Below are 19,260 nucleotides of genomic sequence, written 5' to 3'. Positions count from 1 at the left end.
TGTAATCCATACCGAAGACCAAAAAAACTGAATTTGTAAGCATTCATATATCATATGAGTTAGTGTTCCAAGGTGTGATTTAAAATTCCAGCAGCTATTTGCATCCAATAATCCAGATATGTAGGTTTTGGGGAATTGAGTTCACTCTATGGTACAAAAAGGCTCATGGCTTAAATAGTGGGAGCCAAAGCTTATTATAAAGAGAGTGGGGAACATGGTATTTGGTTTTTATTTCCCAATGACTTCTTGGAGAGTCACAAGATATATTTTGTAAGTGCAAAAAACATTTATAAATTGATGCCATATGACCGTTATCTACTATGGACTGTGAGGTTGCAAAAATAGATGGTGTAGTACTGGAGCAGGAATTCAGTATCTGAGAAGCTTTGATGGAGTGTAAGAGTTGTATCCACTTAAACATCTGAGTAGAGGGGAAGGAAAATTTACACTGCAGCTGTTGAAATGAAAGTAATTTCACCTCAATAAGTAGGTTTCATGCCTGGAAGGCTTATAACAGATAATTCTCAACTGTAATGTGCCCGTGCTACCCGATTAGCGAAGACATCTACTCTCTGCCCTCACACATGCCTCGCACAAAAAACCCCCAACAAATTACAGTGGAAGCAGCATGTGCTGATGGCCAAACTACGGTGCGTTAGGCCTACTTGGTTTGTAGTATTAGAAATTCTCAAAACTTTGTTTTAAATATATACACAGAAACACACACACATATATATTTATTTTATTGGGATTTAATAACCACTGTTATGAACACATTTACCCAAGGTGGTGTACAGTAGGTCCAGTTTAACATAGAACTTGCAATTTTAACGTCATAACAATAATAAAATATAAACATCAATGCAATAAATGAGGTAAACTTGGAAATATGTCAGTACAATACAAATACAGCGAATGATACATACCTGTAGCAGGTGTTCTCCGAGGACAGCAGGCTGATTGTTCTCACGACTAGGTTGACGTCCACAGCAGCCCCCACCAACCGGAACAAAACTTCGCAGGCGGTCCCGCACGCAGGGCACGCCCACCGCGCATGCGTGGCCGTCTTCCCGCCCGCGCGTGACCGTTCCCGCTCAATTGAATGACAAGCAAAGGAATGAGTAAAAACGCAACTCCAAAGGGGAGGAGGGAGGGTAGGTGAGAACAATCAGCCTGCTGTCCTCAGAGAACACCTGCTACAGGTATGTATCATTCGCTTTCTCCGAAGACAAGCAGGCTGCTTATTCTCATGACTGGGGTATCCCTAGCTCTCAGGCTCACTCAAAACAAGAACCCAGGTCAATTGAACCTCGCAACGGCGAGGGCATAACAGAAATTGACCTACGAAGAACAACTAACTGAGAGTGCAGCCTGAACAGAACAAATCGGGTCCTGGAGGGTGGAGTTGGATTCAAACCCCAAACAAATTCTGCAGCACCGACTGCCCGAACCGACTGTCGCTGCCATGGCTCTAACACTATGAGCCGTGACATGACCCTCGAGAGCCAGCCCAGCCTGGGCTTAAGTGAAGGAAATGCAATCTGCTAGCCAATTGGAGATGGTGCGTTTCCCGACAGCGACCTCCTTCCTATTGGGGTCGAAAGAAATAAACAATTGTCTGTGGGGCTGTGTCCGCTCCAGATAGAAGGCCAACGCTCGCTTGCAGTCCAATGTGTGCAACTGACGTTCAGCAGGGCGGGTATGTGGTCTGGGAAAGAATGTTGGCAAGACAACTGACTGGTTAAGATGGAACTCCGACACCACCTTTGGCAGGAACTTAGGGTGAGTGCGGAGCACTACTCTGTTATGATGAAATTTGGTATAAGGAGCATGAGCTACCAGGGCTTGCAGCTCACTGACTCTACGAGCTGAAGTAACTGCCACCAAGAAAATGACCTTCCAGGTCAAGTACTTCAGATGGCAGGAATTCAGTGGCTCAAAAGGAGGTTTCATCAGCTGGGTGAGGACGAAGTTGAGATCCCATGACACTGCAGGAGGCTTGACAGGGGGCCTTGACAAAAGCAAGCCTCTCATGAATCAAATGACTAAAGGCTCTCCAGAGATGGCTTTACCCTCTACACGAAGATGGTAAGCACTAATCGCACTAAGGTGATTCCTTACTGAGTTGGTCTTGAGGCCAGACTCTGATAAGTGCAGAAGGTATTCAAGCAGGTTCTGTGCAGGACAAGAGCGAGGTTCTAGGGCCTTGCTCTCACATCAAACGACAAACCTACTCCACTTAAAAATAACTCTTTTTAGTGGAATCCTTTCTAGAGGCAAGCAAGACGCGGGAGACACCCTCAGACAGATCCAACGAAGCAAAGTCTAAGCCCTCAACATCCAGGCCGTGAGAGCCAGAGACTGAAGGTTGGGGTGCAGAAGCGCTCCGTTGTTCTGCGAAATGAGAGTCGGAAAACACTCCAATCTCCATGGTTCTTCGGAGGACAACTCCAGAAGAAGAGGGAACCAGATCTGACGGGGCCAAAAAGGCGCTATCAGAATCATGGTGCCGCGGTCTTGCTTGAGCTTCAGTAAGGTCTTCCCCACCAAAGGTATGGGAGGATAAGCATACAGGAGGCCGGTCTCCCAATGGAGGAGAAAGGCATCCGACGCTAGTCTGCCGTGTGCCTGTAGTCTGGAACAGAACAGAGGCAGCTTGTGGTTGGTCTGAGAGGCGAAAAGGTCCACCGAGGGAGTGCCCCACTCTCGGAAGATCTTGCGTACCACTCTGGAATGGAGCGACCACTCGTGCGGTTGCATGACTCTGCTCAGTCTGTCAGCCAGACTGTTTACGCCTGCCAGATATGTGGCTTGGAGAAGCATGCCGAACTGGCAAGCCCAACGCCACATCCTGACGGCTTCCTGACACAGGGGTGCCCCCCTGCTTGTTGATGTAATACATTGCAACCTGACTGTCTGTCCAAATTTGGATGATTTGGTAGGACAGCCGATCTCTGAAGGCCTTCAGCGCGTTCCAGACCGCTCAGAGCTCCAGGAGGTTGATCTGAAGATCTTGTTCCTGGAGGGACCACAGACCCTGGGTGTGGAGTCCATCAATATGAGCTCCCCACCCCAGGCGAGATGCATCCGTCGTCAGCACTTTCGTGGGCTGCGGAATTTGGAATGGACGTCCCAGGGTCAAATTGGTCCGAATGGTCCACCAGTGCAGCGAATTGCGGCAACTGATGGGCAGACGGATGACATCCTCTAGATTCCTGGTAGCTTGACACCACTGGGAAGCTAGGGTCCATTGAGCAGGTCTCATGTGAAGGCGAGCCATGGGAGTCACATGAACCGTGGAGGCCAAATGACCCAGGAGTCTCAACATCAGCCGAGCTGTGACCTGCTGAGACGCTCTGGTCTGAGAGGCAAGGGATAGAAGGTTCTGCGCCCTTGCTTCGGGAAGGAAGGCCTGAGCCGTCTGAGAATTCAGCAGCGCTCCTATGAATTCCAGAGATTGGACTGGCTGGAGATGGGACTTTGGGTAATTTATCACAAACCCCAGCAGCTCCAGAAGGTGGATAGTACACTGCATGGACCGAAGAGCTCCTGCCTCTGAGGTGCTCTTGACCAGCCAATCGTCGAGATTCGGGAACACGTGCACTCCCAGCTTGCGTAGATACGCCGCAACCACCACGAGACACTTCGTGAATACCCGTGGTGCAGAGGTGAGCCCAAAGGGCAGCACACAATACTGAAAGTGCCGTGTCCCCAGACGGAATCGGAGATACTGTCTGTGAGCTGGCAGTATCGGGAAATGTGAGTAGTGGAGTGCCTCAGGGATCGGTGCTGGGGCTGATTCTGTTCAATATATTTGTGAGTGACATTGCCGAAGGGTTACAAGGTAAAGTTTGCCTTTTTGCAGATGACACCAAGATTTGCAACAGAGTGGACACCCCGGAGGGAGTGGAAAACATGAAAAAAGATCTGAAGAAGCTAGAAGAATGGTCTAACGTTTGGCAATTAAAATTCAATGCGAAGAAATGCAAAGTGATGCACTTAGGGAGTAGAAATCCAAGGGTGACGTATGTGTTAGGTGGGGAGAGTCTGATTGGCACAGACGGGGAGAGGGATCTTGGGGTGATAGTATCTGAGGACCTGAAGGTGACGAAACAGTGCGACAAGGCGGTGGCCGTAGCGAGAAGATTGCTAGGCTGTATAGGGAGAGGTGTGACCAGCAGAAGAAAGGAGGTTTTAATGCCCCTGTATAAGACGATGGTGAGGCCCCACCTGGAGTATTGTGTTCAGTTTTGGAGGCCGTACCTTGCGAAGGATGTAAAAAAAAACGGAAGCGGTGCAAAGAAAAGCTACTAGAATGGTATGGGATTTGCGTTGCAAGACGTATGAAGAGAGACTTGCTGACCTGAACATGTATACCCTGGAGGAAAGGAGGAACAGGGGTGATATGATACAGACGTTTAAATATTTGAAGGTATTAATCTGCAAACAAATCTTTTCCGGAGATGGAAGGTGGTAGAACGAGAGGACATGAAATGAGATTGAAGGGGGTCAGACTCAGGAAAGATGTCAGGAAGTATTTTTTCACGGAGAGGGTGGTGGATGCTTGGAATGCCCTCCCGCGGGAGGTGGTGGAGATGAAAACGGTAACGGAATTCAAACATGCGTGGGATATGCATAAAAGAATCCTGTGCAAAAGGAATGGATCCTCAGAAGCTTAGCTAAAATTGGGTGGCGGAGCAGGTGGGGGGGGGAAGAGGGGTTGGTGGTTCGGAGGCAAGAATAGGGGAGGGCAGACTTGTATGGTCTGCGCCAGAGCTGGTGATGGGAGGCGGGACAGGTGGTTGGGAGGCGGGAAAAACTGCTGGGCAGACTTGTACAGTCTGGGCCCTGGGAGAGACAGGTGCAAATCAAGGTAAGGTATACACATGAGTTTGTCTTGGGCAGACTGGTTGGACCATACAGGTCTTTTTCTGCCGTCATCTACTATGTTACTATGTTAGTGTAAGCGTCCTTTAAATCCAGGGAACATAGCCAATCGTCTTTCTGAACCATTGGTAGAAGGGTGCCCAAGGAAAGCATCCTGAACTTCTCTTTGACCAGGTATTTGTTCAGGCCTCTCAGGTCTAGGATGGGGTGCATCCCCCCTGTTTTCTTTTCCACAAGGAAGTACCTGGAATAGAATCCCTGCCCTTCCTGCCCGGGTGGCAGGGGCTTGACCGCATTGGCGCTGAGAAGGGCGGAGAGTTCCTCTGCAAGTACCTACCTGTGATGGGAGCTGAAGGATTGGGCTCCCGGTGGGCAATTTGGTGGAGTGGAGGCCAAATTCAGGGTGTATCCGCACCGCACTATTTGGAGAACCCACTGGTCGGAGGTTATCAGAGGTCACCTTTGGTGAAAAACTTTCAACCTCCCCCCGACCGGCAGGTCGTCCGGTACGGACACTTTGATGGCGGCTATGTTCCCATGGATCCAGTCAAAAGCCCGTCCCCGGCTTTTGCTGTGGAGGTGCAGGGGGCTGCTTAGGCGCACGCTGTTGACGGGAACAAGCGCGCTGGGACTGTCTCTGTGCCTGAGGAGGCCTTCGGGCCGGCTGGGTGTATCTACGTTTGTTGTAGGCGTACGGCGCAGCCTGCCTGGCCCGGGAAAAACGTCCACCTGCTGAGGTGGATGCTGAAGGCGCCCGGTGGGAGAGCTTGTCGAGAGCGGTTTCCCGCTGGTGTAGTTGGTCCACCAACTGCTCTACCTTCTCGCCGAAGATGTTATCCCCCCGGCAAGGGACAACTGCCAGTCGTTGCTGGGTGCAGTTGTCCAGGTCAGAGCACGCAGCCAGGAGAGTCTGCGCATCACTATACCTTGGGCCGCAAGCGGTGTCGGAGGCCTCGGCATCGGGCTAGAACACACCGGCGCCTCCATCAACAGCGCCGGGGGCGCTGTGCTGGCAAAGCCTGGCGCATCAGCCCTTCCAGAATCCCTGGAAGGATGGCTCGGAGGCACTCGTCAAGGCCCGCTGTCGGGAAAGGCAGGGGGGGGCCGGTGTGGGTGTCGGTGCCAGAAGCTGCTCGGGTCCAGGAGACGGTACCGAAGCACCCATGGACTGACGCAGCGACACCTCTTCAACCGAGGGGGAACGCTCCTCTCGGCACTGCCGCATCCTCGGCGTCAAATCATGTCTGGAGGTGCCGGAGCTGGTAGTCTCGTGTGCCGTGGGCGACCGATGACGGTGCTTTTTAGTTTTCTTTCGGTGCCCCGTCATCGGCGCTCGGCGGCAGAGATGAAGAGGAGGTAGAACCCCCCTCCCCCCCGGCCTCAAGGGATCAGGTCTGACAGGGTTCGGTCCCGATGGCCCTGGGTAGAGGGAGTGGCCGGGGCCGATTGCCCGCGCGGCAGCTCACCCCCGCCGTCAGGCCGGCGGGCCAACGGTACCTGTACTCCTGGGATTGGTGCCATCGTCGGTGCCGATTTTGTCGACATCGGTACTGGTACCAAAGATCCGGTCGTCGACACCGATGCTGTCGAGGGGCTGGCACAAGTTCCAAAAGACGGTCCCGAAGAACTTGCCTCGCCACCTGTGTCTGCTTCCGCAAGCCGAGACACAAGGTGCACGTCTTGGTATTATGCTCCGGCCCAAAGCACTGGAGGCACCAAGCATGAGTATCGGTTTGCGAGATCTGCTGGCCGCACCGACCACACTTCTTGAATCCACTCGAGACCTTCGAGGACATCGACGGAAAAATCGCGTCGGCGAAGTCAAAGTCGTCGATGGTGGCGGTGAAAAGCACACCCGAAAAAAGAAAACGACCGCGCGGCCACAAGGCCGCAACGAGGCGCCCCCGCGGCTAAAGATAACGAGGGGACAAACTTCTTTTTTTTTTTTTAACAGAAGAAAAGAAAGAAGCGCGAACGCGTACGAAGAGAGAAAAATCCGGTTTCCGGGGCTGACAGAGAGAGAGACGATAACATGTCTCTCTCCAGCGCGGAATTGAAAAAAACTGAGCGGGAACGGTCGCGCACGGGCGGGAAGACGGCCGCGCATGCGCGGTGGGCGTGCCCTGCGTGCGGGACCGCCCGCGAAGTTTTGTTCCGGTTGGTGGGGGCTGTCGTGGACGTCAACCCAGTCGTGAGAACAAGCAGCCTGCTTGTCCTCGGAGAACATAATAGACAGCATGGAAGAATATTCAAACAACAGATATAATACGATGTCAGCATAATACCAATGAAACACCTAATATGAAAGCAATAGAACATTCCATGGGTAGTACAGAGTCAATTGGGATACACAGATGGGTGGATGGGTGTCTAAATTCAAGGCAACACCTTTGTACAGTTAAACAATATATGAGGAACTGATCTAAATTACAGGGTGTGCAGTAAGCTAGTCCAGGTGCGGAGTGAGTATATAGACAGTCACCACATGTATTAAAAGCTTGTGAGAAGAGCCAGGTTTTTCACATGCTTCCTGAAGTAGAGGTGTACACATACACACGAGGTGGTCCCAAAATCCCCCCTCTGGGAGCAGGTTCTCAGCAGGAAAGACCCTAGCCCTAAGACAAAAACACTTAAAACTTATGAGGAAATGGAAAAGCTGGCTTGTAGTCTGGAAGGGAGGATCTGACAGGAAGGGGGCGTGGTAGAGAGGAAGCACAACTCCCCTGGCTTACAAAACAAGGAAAAGCCAGGGAGCATTGTTGCCAGATGGGCAGTTTTCCCGCCCAATTGGGCGGCTTTCCGCGACACGCTGCGGGAAATTTTCGACTGCTGCGGGTCGCGGTTTTTTGGGTGGCTTCGCTTTCGGTTGGGCAGGTTTTTTTTTCCTTCTCCGGCTTCGGTTTTCGCCCCGCGGGGGCATGGTTAATGCCGTGGAGGAGGAGCTGTTGATGTAGGGGGAGGAGCTGTTGACGTAGGGGGTGGAGCTGTTGACGGTGGGGGCAGGGTTGATGGCAGCGGGGGCGGCTTTACAACTGGTTTGGGGTGGGAAAAATTATTTAAATCTGGCAACCCTGCTAGGGAGATGTCATCCCAGTTACAGCTTCAAACACTGCTGAGCTATTAGCAGAGAAGCCAAGTTACCCAGTTCCAGGCTGGAGATTCTGGACCAGTCCTGATTTTGAACTTAAATCCCACAGTAATGTGATTTAAAGTGCCTGATTCTGCCCATTGAACTCAGTGCTTCAAGTCCCATAATATATGAAGATGGGGTGGTGAGAAATCCAGGAATGTTCCAAAATCTGCAGCTTGGAACTGGGCAACTTGGAATCTCTGCATTGCAGGAGAAGCAGAAGCAGGAATGAATATGGAAGTAGAAACCTGTAAGTGTAAGTTATAAAATGGCTTTTGTTAGCAGCCTGGAGGGAAGCCACAATGTTAAAAGAACTGTGGAGTGGGATGTAGGCCCTACAGGAATGGGAGCCCTGTCAGTAGGACAAACAAAAGAGAGGAGAAACTTTCAAACTTTTAAAAGAGTAGTAATCTTGTAAAACAGGACTGGTAACCCCAGGTAGAAGTGACTAAGCTAGAGGGCTTGAGCCCCTTTTGCTTGCACAGTTCAGTAGGCCCATACTAAAGGAAATCCAGGCCTATTCCACAGTAGAACTGTATCACACAGAAGGAACAGGCCTTAAAGCCCTTAAAGAGTAAGGTATGTGGACTAAGAAGGATCCTTTAAGACTTTCTGTGAATTATAAATTTCTCTCCCTTTGTGTTAGTAAAATAATAATTAAAAAAAAGATTGGAAAACCTGGACTGTCTCAGTTTAGAGCCCTGGATTGAATTGTGTGCAGTGAATGACATTACATTGGGAACTATGACAGAATGCAGGCTGAGAGGCGGACCTGGGCATTACAATACATACACACACACAGATATATAAATAGCGGTCTCACTACATAATTGGTGGCACTTACATGTATAGGTTTGCAAATTGAGGCATTTACACATGGAAACTGCAAAATTGCCAGCTCCATACTGTTTTACAAAAAATGTCTGCTTCCACTGTACGTGCCAGGAAATACAACTGCACTCCTGTTTCATTTCTTCTGAATTAATTTAGTCTCTCTGCTATGACCCTGTCCTCCCTGGGTGCCCCCTTAATTTGATCATTCTATCGTCAAGTGGCTCCAACAACATTACCCCTTACACCAAATCCTACAATCAACTAAGAACTAACTCTAAAATAGCTACTTTTTTTTTTTAACTCGGATTTTAGATTTTCTTTGCTTAGTAAATTCAACAGTTCAAAATCTTGATAGAACTATACAATAACATGTACTATCAAAAATACAGACACCACACAGGACAGCCCATGCCCTGAATCCCCCCTCCCTCAAAACAAGCCCAATAAAATTAAACAATTTAATGATTTAACATAAAAGAAAATTCCCATAGCTAACACATTTATTTCATCTATGAATTTTACCTCCCTAGCCTTTACTAATATGACATTTATCCTGTCAATATTGGGGTAACTGAAATCACTTATTTTAATAGCTTTCACAAACTTAAACCTAACTCCTTATGCTGGAAAGTAAACTGAGTGGCTGTACTTTGATGCATCATGCTTGACTTTTTAAAAGGCAGCAGCAGCAGCAGCAATCTGCAGTGTTAAAAGTTTATTGGAATACAAGTCAATAGCTTGGATGTTGACTGCTTCCATATTGCTTGCTTTGAGACGTTGGACATCAATGCCAACAAAAGGCTTAAAATTGCCTGGATGATGGTTTGGAGGTGAAACCTTTGTGATTTTATAGCACTCAGAGACATATTAGAACACACTGACCAATTTTTGTTGTTATACTCACTACCTAGACACTGAATGAATTTGTTATTGTGGTCAGTAGAATAACATTTGAAACCTGTGATTACGCCAACCCCTGCACGTTTTTGTAGACTAAGAGGGCCTGAAAAGAGAAATCTGAAGGAACTTATCAAATGAAAACCTCCAGAGGTCTAGTAGCACATGACTTGTGGGAACTGCCTTGCACAAACAGAAAGCATTTCAAGGCTTTTCTAGATTGAGCTAGCATTGTTCAAATGTCACCAACGAACAGAACTTATTTAATCTGCTTATTCATGGAGAAGACTGACTCATTTTTTGGGGCTTTAAAGGGAATATAGTTTTTGACAAAAGTAGATTTATGCTACATACTGAATTTAACCATAACATACAAGCTATTAATAGTTTTATGGCATGAAAACATCTTGCTACTTACCTAGCTAACTGGGTTAATTCTTTTTGTGTCAAGGGACCTCCTTGTTTGCTTAAAAGATTTTTGAGGAGCAGTAGTCGTGTCTAAAAAGAAAAACGTATCTCCAGTCAAGTCTCAATTTCCAAAAGCTTTATAAGATATATGAAAAATTTATGAAAACATGCATAAAAACTAAATACAGATAAAATTCATTATTGTTCTTACTAATTAACAGGAAATAACCTGTTTTCCTAATAAGCTATTGCAAACAAAATATTTGAAAACTAGTAGAAAAAAAAGTAAAAGCTAGTTTTGGTGAAATTATCTAACCAATGATTTCATTAGTTAAATATTGCAAAATGTTTTTATTAGCTCTGCACACAGGCATTGCAAGTCTGACTGAGCTCTAAAACACTCATTCGTGGCCCTTGCAATAAGGAACAAGCATGACCACTGTGGAAAAATGACTAAATATAATAACTGACCCAAGTTTCTGGTAGTACTTACCTATAACGATGTAGATTCAGATAATAAGAACTACAACTAATATTTCATCTAATTTGTGTGCTTCTACTTCTTGACTGCTCATCCTAACTCCCTCCACAATGGAAGATGGTTTCTCCTCCACCCTTTCACTTTACTTTCCAAGCTGCACTCCCTCAAGCTATGACAACATACAGGCCTCCTCCTCCACTTCTTTGGTGGCTGATAAGCTGTGCCAGATAGGCTCTGCTGGCACTATAAGCATTAAAAAAAGTCATGGTCAGCACTTCATGGCTGCTATCTTGCAATATTTATATATGCTTCATGTTCAGCTTCTTTTTCTTTGTATTGCTATACCTTGTTTAGGGCATCTTGGTGAACAGACAAGTAAAGTTTATTTCCTGTAGCAGGTATTCTCCAAGGGCAGCAGGATAAATAGTCTTACGTGTGGTTGATGTCATCCAACAGATCCCATGTGGAAATGCTCTCCAACATGGAGAATGTTTCATGCAATTTGGAGCTTAAAAGAGTGAAACCTTTTTCCCCCAAGGAAGGTATTCCACAGGCTGGTGCAATCATTGGTACTGAGCCATCTGGACTACTGCAACTCCATTTACGCAGGATGCAAGGCACAAACCATAAAGAAACTCCAGACTGCCCAGAACACCGCAGCCAGACTCATATTTGGAAAGGCGAAGTATGAGAACACCAAACCCCTTAGAGAAAAATTACATTGGTTTCCATTAAAGGATCGAATTGCATTCAAAATCTGCACCTTAACTCATAAAATCATTCATGGAGAGGCCCCATCATACATGTCAGACCTAATTGACTTACCAGCACGAAATACCAAAAGTTCATCACGTACTCTCCTAGACCTTCACTACCCCAGTTGCAGAGGTCTTAAAAATGAATACATACATCTAACTTCACATACCTCTGTACACAATTATGGAATAAACTACCAAATACTATAAAAACAGCACACAACTTGACAACCTTCCGGAAATTATTGAAGACGCACCTGTTCAAAGAGACTTACAAAAAGAATCCTCCATAACGATTTGAATCCAATCTATACCAGAACCAACTAATACTGATACCTTCTAATCTGATTATTTTAATCATATTATCATCATTGAACATTATAACCTATTCTGCTCTTGCTTATACGTTATGTATTATCATTTTATTTACCCTATTTACCTGATATTCTTGCACATTAATTGTAACAATATGCTGAACCTCTTACTCTGTTAATGGTGATACCATTGCAACATAATGTAAGCCACATTGAGCCTGCAAATAGGTGGGAAAACGTGGGATACAAATGCAACAAATAAACAAACATGTTTACAACTTTTTAGAACATTGCATGTTTATGAGTCTTCCCACAGTCATTTAGAACCTATCCAGTTGAATTTACCGTGTTTCCCCGAATATAAGACACTGCCTTATATTAATTTTTGCGCCCAAAAAGGCGCTAGGTCTTATTTTCAGGGGATGTCTTAATATTTCGGGGAAACACGGTTGGCCCGCCCACCTTCCCTCCGTCACTCCTGCAACTACCAGTAACCCCCCACCCGAGGTTGCCCCCCCACCCGAGATGGCGCTCCCACCCGAAGTCGCCGGACCCCACCCCCCTCTGTCGCTCCGAAACTAACCTGAACTTAAGCCTCCTTTCACTTTCCTTCCAGTTCGCAGGAGCAGCAGGGCAGGGCAGGCCTCTCCTTCCTTCCGAGCCCCACCCTCGCCTGACGTTACGTTACGTCAGGCGAGGGCGGGACACGGAAGGAAGGAGTGGCCTGCCCTCCTACTGCTGCTGCTTGCTGCGAACTGGAAGGAAAGTGAAAGGAGGCTTAAGTTCAGGTTAGTTTCGGAGCGACAGAGGGGGTTGGGGTACGGCGACTTCGGGTGGGGGCGCCATCTCGGGTGGGGGGGGCGACCTCGGTGGGGGGTTAGTTTCAGAGCGACGGAGGAGGGGCCTGGCGATCTCGGGGGGGGGGGGGGGGGGGGGGCGACCCTACTTACCGGGAAAAGAAAAACTTTGCTAGGCCTTACTTTCGGGGGAGGCCTTATATTTTCTAAGGGCACCAAAAGCCTCGGTAGGTCTTATTTTATGGGGATGCCCTATTTTCGGGGGAAACACGGTAAAAGCTACCGAGTTCACTTCCAAAAGTGGAAGAGGGAGGGTATGCAAGGCTATTTATCTTGTTGTCCTTGGAAAAAAGATAACTATTTTCAAACAGGACACAATAGCCTTACATGTGGGACCACCTAGCTATGGACTGTCTTCAATAAAAAAAGGGATATGCAAAAGACCTACATCAGGCAAGAGTTAATGAACAGTGGATAACAAAAGAAACAAGAACTTCTCTCTTTTTTTTTTGGGGGGGGGGGGGGGGGGGGGGAGAGAACAGAAAATAAACAGGCCTAAGGGGGGGGGGGGCGAAGTTGGATTCTAGACCTCAAAGTAATGATTCTAGACCTCAAAGTAATTCTGAAGGACTGTCTGGCCAAACTGATTACCATGACAGGAGTCCTATTGCAAACAATAATGGAATGTTAATATGTGGACTAAAAACTGAAGCTACCGGTGCAGCTATAAATATGACATTATGAGCTGTAACTGTCGCGTGCTCGAGGACCTTGGCATACTGTCAGGCTTCATCCCCGGGAGCACTGGTTTCGTGAGTCCTTGGGCCACTACCGTGGAGCGGCAGTGGCAGGCAAGATCACCTTCAAGGTAGAGATGAGACAAGACTGGACTGGAACCCCGGACTGGAGTTCTACACAGGAATACACGGAACTAGAACGCACCGGACGGGTGCGCACTGGAGTGGAGCCCGCTGGACTGGAACACACTGGAGTGGCCCCACTGGACTGGAACATACAGGAGTGAAACCCGCTGGACTGGAACACACTGGAGCGGAACCCACGGGACCGGAACACACTGGACCTAGGCTTCACCTACGCTTAGCCGCCTTTCCCCGAGGGTTAAGCCCCCAGGTCCGGGCAGCCGGCAGGACTTACAGGAAAGACCGGAACTGGAACTTGCAATCAGGAACAGCAGGAATCAGGATCCAGAAGTGCCCCCAGGCACTTAGGCGAAAGCAAGGCAGACAGGCAGAGAATGTCCGGGTTCCGGCAGCAGGCAGGTTCAATGCAATGGTCAGGGTCAAGGAACAAGACTATGGCTGGAGCCTCAGTATCAAGGAGTACTGGCAACAGGTAGAACAAGGGCTGAAGCTCCGGAAGCAAAAGAAAACACACACGGGAAACCCAGCAGGCTAAACTCAAGCAGACTAGTCAACTGTACATAAGCTAGTAGGAAGCTATGCCCAAGCAAACCAGTCATACACAAGAAACACACTAAGCAAACACAGGAAAGCTGTACACAGGCTGACAATGCAAAGCTGTGCCCAAGCTAACAAGTCATACACTAGGAACATACACAGAGCAATCTCAGGAGAACTAGTAAAGCTATACACAAGCTAACAAACAAAGCTGTGCCCAAGCTAACAAGTCATACCCTGGAAACATACACAGAGCAAACTCAGGAGAACTAGTAAAGCTATACACAAGCTAACAAACAAAGCTGTGCCCAAGCTAACAAGTCATACACTGGAAACATACACAGAGCAAACTCAGGAGAACTAGTAAAGCTATACACAAGCTAACAAACAAAGCTGTGCCCAAGCTAGCTAGTCAAACATAGAAACTCACACAGAGCAAACAATGTAGCAGTGTACAGAGCACTCTACATACCAGGGCCCTTAGACGAAATGCAAAGGCAAGGGCTGTAGTCTCTAAGTGATTAATAAAGCCCTTCAACACCAGAGGCACAGCTGCAGCAATCACCTTGCATCCAAACAGAGGCTTGACACACAGAGAAGTCAGCCCACAGGAAGGAACAGCGGGAGCCATCTTGGATACTGGCAAAGAGGAGTCGGCGGCAGCCATCTTGGAAGAGGCATAGCCCACACAGGTGAGGTTCAGTAGGGCAATCAGCACACAGAGCCAGAGAGAAACTAAGACAGACACAGACACAGAGACAAGCAGAAGCCAGCACAGCCACTGACTCCCAGAAACAGGGTAAGTCTGAGGGTGATCACGGCCACAGACGTGACAGTAACACAGCCTAGTCTAGGTATAAGTGAAGCAAATGCAGTCTTCCAGAAAGTGTGATTGCTAGTGGCAGCCTCCATCTGTTTGGGTCAAAAGAAATAAAACCTTGGGTGGATTTTCTATGGACTCTAGTTCACCCCCAAATAGGGGGCTGTATCTACCTTAGCTAGTAAGGGGCAAAAAGGATTTTGTTTCAGTTTCAGAAGAATCCTTCAGAGGCATATTCCTTTCCTCCACTATCCCCATGTGTAGCAGTTTCCTGTCTCCCCCCCCCCCCCCATTCCAACATGCCTTCCAACTGCATTGTGTAGCCATGGAGCTATCAGACAGTTTGAGCAACTTGAAATTCATGAAGAACCTGTTGACCTTGCAGCTCCAATCTCATGTGCAAAATTAACAAACTCTCTTAAGGGTGAAAGAGGAGGGGGGAAAGATATGTGTGAGAGAGAGGGACAGGCGGACTGTGGACAGGTGGGAGAGTTGAGAGGAGGCAGACTGGCTGCAGGCCTCTATAGAGGCATAGGCATCATCTGCTGACACTTTTTTTTTTCAATCCACTTTAATTCTTTTGCCTAAGAGACCTGTATATACTTAAGTTTGCACTTTGTCTCTTTATACGTTTTATTAAATTTAAATATTAAGATATGTTTATCTTCAACTATTTTGCTGACCTTTCTTTCTGCCTCTTGTCAGACAATAAAGGATTCAGGCCCCACCCATGTTAGCCTCCCCAAACTGAACTTAATGGTAGAATAACATATATGCTCTGTGAACATAATCTTATTGGATATAGACAGGTATATTGTTGCAATAATGAGGACAAATAGAGTTGAGGCTAAGCTATGTGCAACTTTAAATATCATAAGATAAACCTTAGTTTTAACCTTGAAAAGTGTGCAATCTTTCAGAAGAGTGTACATTATTAATGATACAAAAAAGGTTAAAAATATTTTAAATTAAAATCTCAGGTGTCACATGGTACCATGAAGCAGAGCAGATATTAAGGGACACTGTTCTTGGATCTTGAAACCCTAAAGGACTTGCAGTAGTATCACTCAGTCGCTCAGTCCAACTGAAGTTACAATTAATCATGGACAAACTAGAAACTATGGACAACTGGACAACGAATATTCATGAGAAAGATTTGACCGCATTGCCTCCACTACATACAAATCTCTCTCATGAATATTCGTTGTGGATATCCTGAAAACTTGACTGGCTGGTGTGCCTCCAAGACCAGGTTTGGGAACCACTGAAATAGTGTGTCACTTTTGCTTAAAAGTGTGCCCAACTGGTGAAACAGAAGATCCATTTTACAGTTATATCCAGCAAGGCTGCAGGTGCACCACAAGGGGTAAACCAAGCTGTTCAACTAAGTGAAAGAAACAGAACTGTACGTGGCAGCAATCTGAGAAAAATCATCATGCACTAGTGGCATGATGCCAAGGTCACATGATTACAGTTGCTGAATAAATGCTGGGGAGAACTCTACTGACACAGAGACCTACAGCTCTAATTCTGAATGATCAGGGATCACCTGTGTAACAGCAGGCAACCTCTTACTCTGCCGGATCCCAGCTTATATTTGCAAAGTGTTGAAAACTGTTTGACCCAACTCAGAAAACTCCTCTAAGAGACTCCTGTGCTGCAGATGAGCCACAAAGACAACCAATGTAATATATTTTCTAGTACAATTATGCAACTATTTTCTTGATGCAAGTGCTTGCACAAACATACATACCTCTTCACTTGGTAAAGACACATATACTCGCTTGGTGAATCGTCTGAAAAGGAAAAAAAATTACATGAAATGTTATAACCATTACAAACATGATTTTATTTTTATATGGGAACAGAGGGGGATGGGGAAGATAGGCTCTTAACAAACAATGGGGAAGACGTATAGTTTCAATTAAAAAATAAAGTTTATTACAACAGGTTGACTCAACACAGCCGTGTTTCGGCGCCATAGCGCCTTCTTAAGGAGTCTTCCAAATGTTTATCAGGTGCTTGGATGGTTAAAACACCAGAAAACAATGCACATAGGAATTCACAATCCTCTCTTATTTAATGTGATGCCCTGATAATCCTGTAAAACCAAATTTAACTACATCAAAAAATGGCGCACTTGCTATGTCTTCCCCATTGTTTGTTAAGAGTCTATCTTCCCCACCCCCCTCTGTTCCCTTTTAATTGTTTCGTGGGGATTAAGTGCACCTCCACACTTTGTATGGTACCCCCATACCTAGTGCGGTATCTTTTTGGATTTTATTTTTATATGCAATTTCAAACAAACTTCATAAAAAGACAAGATTAAGCAGGAGGAAACTTCTCAAAGATTAACAAAATCAAGACCCCCCCCCCCCCCCACCAATATGAATCAGTGCACAACAAAGAAAGGGAAATGATTCCACATGAAATCAGAGCAATACAAAAGAAAATTATTAAAGAATAAACAATCCTATGTTAAGGACAGTCATCAACTAAATATTTGCAAGATATACAGTCTTCTAAAGCAAAACCTGTTGTACAACACAAAAAGCTGTAGATGGCTGTAGATGACTGTGAATGCCTTATTTTAGTTTTCATTACCTTAACTGAAAATTTGTCTGCCAAACAAACATGAACTGAACCAAATCAAATCTGACTTCTGGGATTCTGGAAGGAATCAGGGTTTCTTTTTGGCCTGGAGGCAGCAGGACTCCTGGAAAGTGTTTTAAATTGGGAGCCGAGAGAGAAGGAAGGAGGGATATCATGGCAGGGAAATGGTGCTTTGTTTTTACAGACTGAGTTGTGAAAGGGAATGAGGTACAGCACAGCCAACTGATCTTTCAGATATTAGAGAAAATGAGGTCTAGGTTTATTCTCTCTCTCTCTTTTTTAAATTTCAATCATAAGAAGGGGTGGCATAGCAAAGTGTGGTGTATCACAGTAACACAGTCTAATTTTGACCGAAGACAGCTGGCCAACTAGATATAAACCTGCTATGGCTTTTAGCCCAAATTAGAAAGCTATCAGTGACAGTCATCTACCTTACCCATGGAAGCAGGCTTTTATAAAACTACCTACCTGATAAGTAGTTAACCTTACAAGTGCACAGCCAGTACCTGGACTGACTGTTCACGTGTCCTTTAGATTGTAAGCTCTTTGAGCAGGGACTGTCCTTCTATGTTAAATTGTACAGCGCTGCGTAACCCTAGTAGCGCTTTAGAAATGTTAAGTAGTAGTAAGTAGTAGTAGTAGTGTTCTGTTATCTGAGTTAGGGGTTTAATATGCACACTTTTGAGAATTCAAACATTACGTGTAAATCATCTCTGAATGTCAAACTAAGAGCAGTTTCTCTTGGGTAACATTCCAAGCCGAATGCTGTACATGCATAATCTCACTTTGATATCCAGCCAAGTCAGCACAAACTATGCAAGCACAGTTTATATGTGCATCGTTATTATATTAAAAAAAAAAAAAAGTTACCCCCTTTGAATTCTGGCCTCTTAACAGTGCAACTTGTAGGAGCCTAATGTGCCTCATAAGCTCCTGTGCTTCGCGACCAAACCTCCTATCTCCAGCAGGCAGGACAGCTGCTCCTGTGCGCTGCGGTGCCTTGTGTGTGGTCTCCTGTTCTGCTTGCAGGTTCAGTTGAGTATGGGGTTGAGAATATCCTGGGCCTCAGAGTAAACCTAGTGGTCTAGGTCCCTCCCTGTGTCCCTGTTGCCACTTTCTACCTATCTCAGTCTTCTCTTTTTCTCCTGCCTCTATCTTAAACCCCCTCCCCCCCCCCCCAAAAAAAAAAAAAAAAACTACAGCCACTATGGTTCTTTTTGAGAGCGCAAGTGCTGTGGTAAGATTGTGGGGCTTCAGTGCCTTGGAGGTCATGAGACTAGCTGTTTTCTGTGAGTATATTTATGATTCTCTATGTCTGACCCTATTAAGTCTTGTGCACGCTGCGGGGGTGATCTCTCAGCTACCGGTTCCTGCACGCTTTGCTTTACACTTCTGTGGACATGTCGTTTTTGCCTACTTTGGCCGTCATTACTCCGTCTGCAGGAGTTCAATCCGGCCCTGCTCCAATGGCAGTTTTGGCGTCTCAGCACCAAATGGCTCCTGTGCTCCGTGACGCTTCGGTGGCTATTTTGTCAGTAGGTTCCTTGTTTGCTACCGTGTCTCGGGTTGTTGGTTTTGTGGGGGTAAAAGTCTCTGCCCTGCCGTTTTTGCCTGAATTTGTTCTTTATTACTTCAGGCCTTTTTATTAAAGTCAGCTCAAGCTGCCTCTCCTCCTCCTTCTCACGTTGCTTGGACATCTCAGAGGCAGACAGGGGTGATAATCCTACTGTAGCTAAGCTGTTTTTGAAAGCGGAGTTGCCTACAGAGGCTTTAAACATTTATTTCCCCTGCTTCTCCGTCCTCTGGTCCTGCTCCATGTGTTATTTCAGGTACTAAGAGACCTCCTGTATCTTTCCATATTCATGAAACTATGCAGGAGCTTATGGCAGCTCAGTGGGGGACCCCT

The 19,260-nt window shown here is 46.5% G+C and overlaps 1 protein-coding gene across 2 annotated transcripts in view; it reads right to left on the bottom strand.

Annotated features, from left to right (window-relative positions):
- The window catches only part of SPAST (spastin), a 240,905-nt gene that overhangs the window by 37,959 nt on the left and 183,686 nt on the right, over positions 1–19,260 (bottom strand). For both annotated transcript variants that reach the window (XM_030196406.1, XM_030196405.1), the window contains 2 exons: positions 16,495–16,537; positions 10,167–10,246 (listed from right to left, as the gene is read on the bottom strand). In XM_030196406.1, the coding sequence (XP_030052266.1) occupies positions 10,167–10,246; positions 16,495–16,537 (123 nt within the window). The remainder of the gene's footprint in view (positions 1–10,166; positions 10,247–16,494; positions 16,538–19,260) is intronic.

Source organism: Microcaecilia unicolor, chromosome 3, assembly GCF_901765095.1.
Source record: "Microcaecilia unicolor chromosome 3, aMicUni1.1, whole genome shotgun sequence".
Lineage (NCBI taxonomy): Eukaryota > Metazoa > Chordata > Amphibia > Gymnophiona > Siphonopidae > Microcaecilia > Microcaecilia unicolor.
This window is presented reverse-complemented; position numbering and strand designations above follow the sequence as displayed.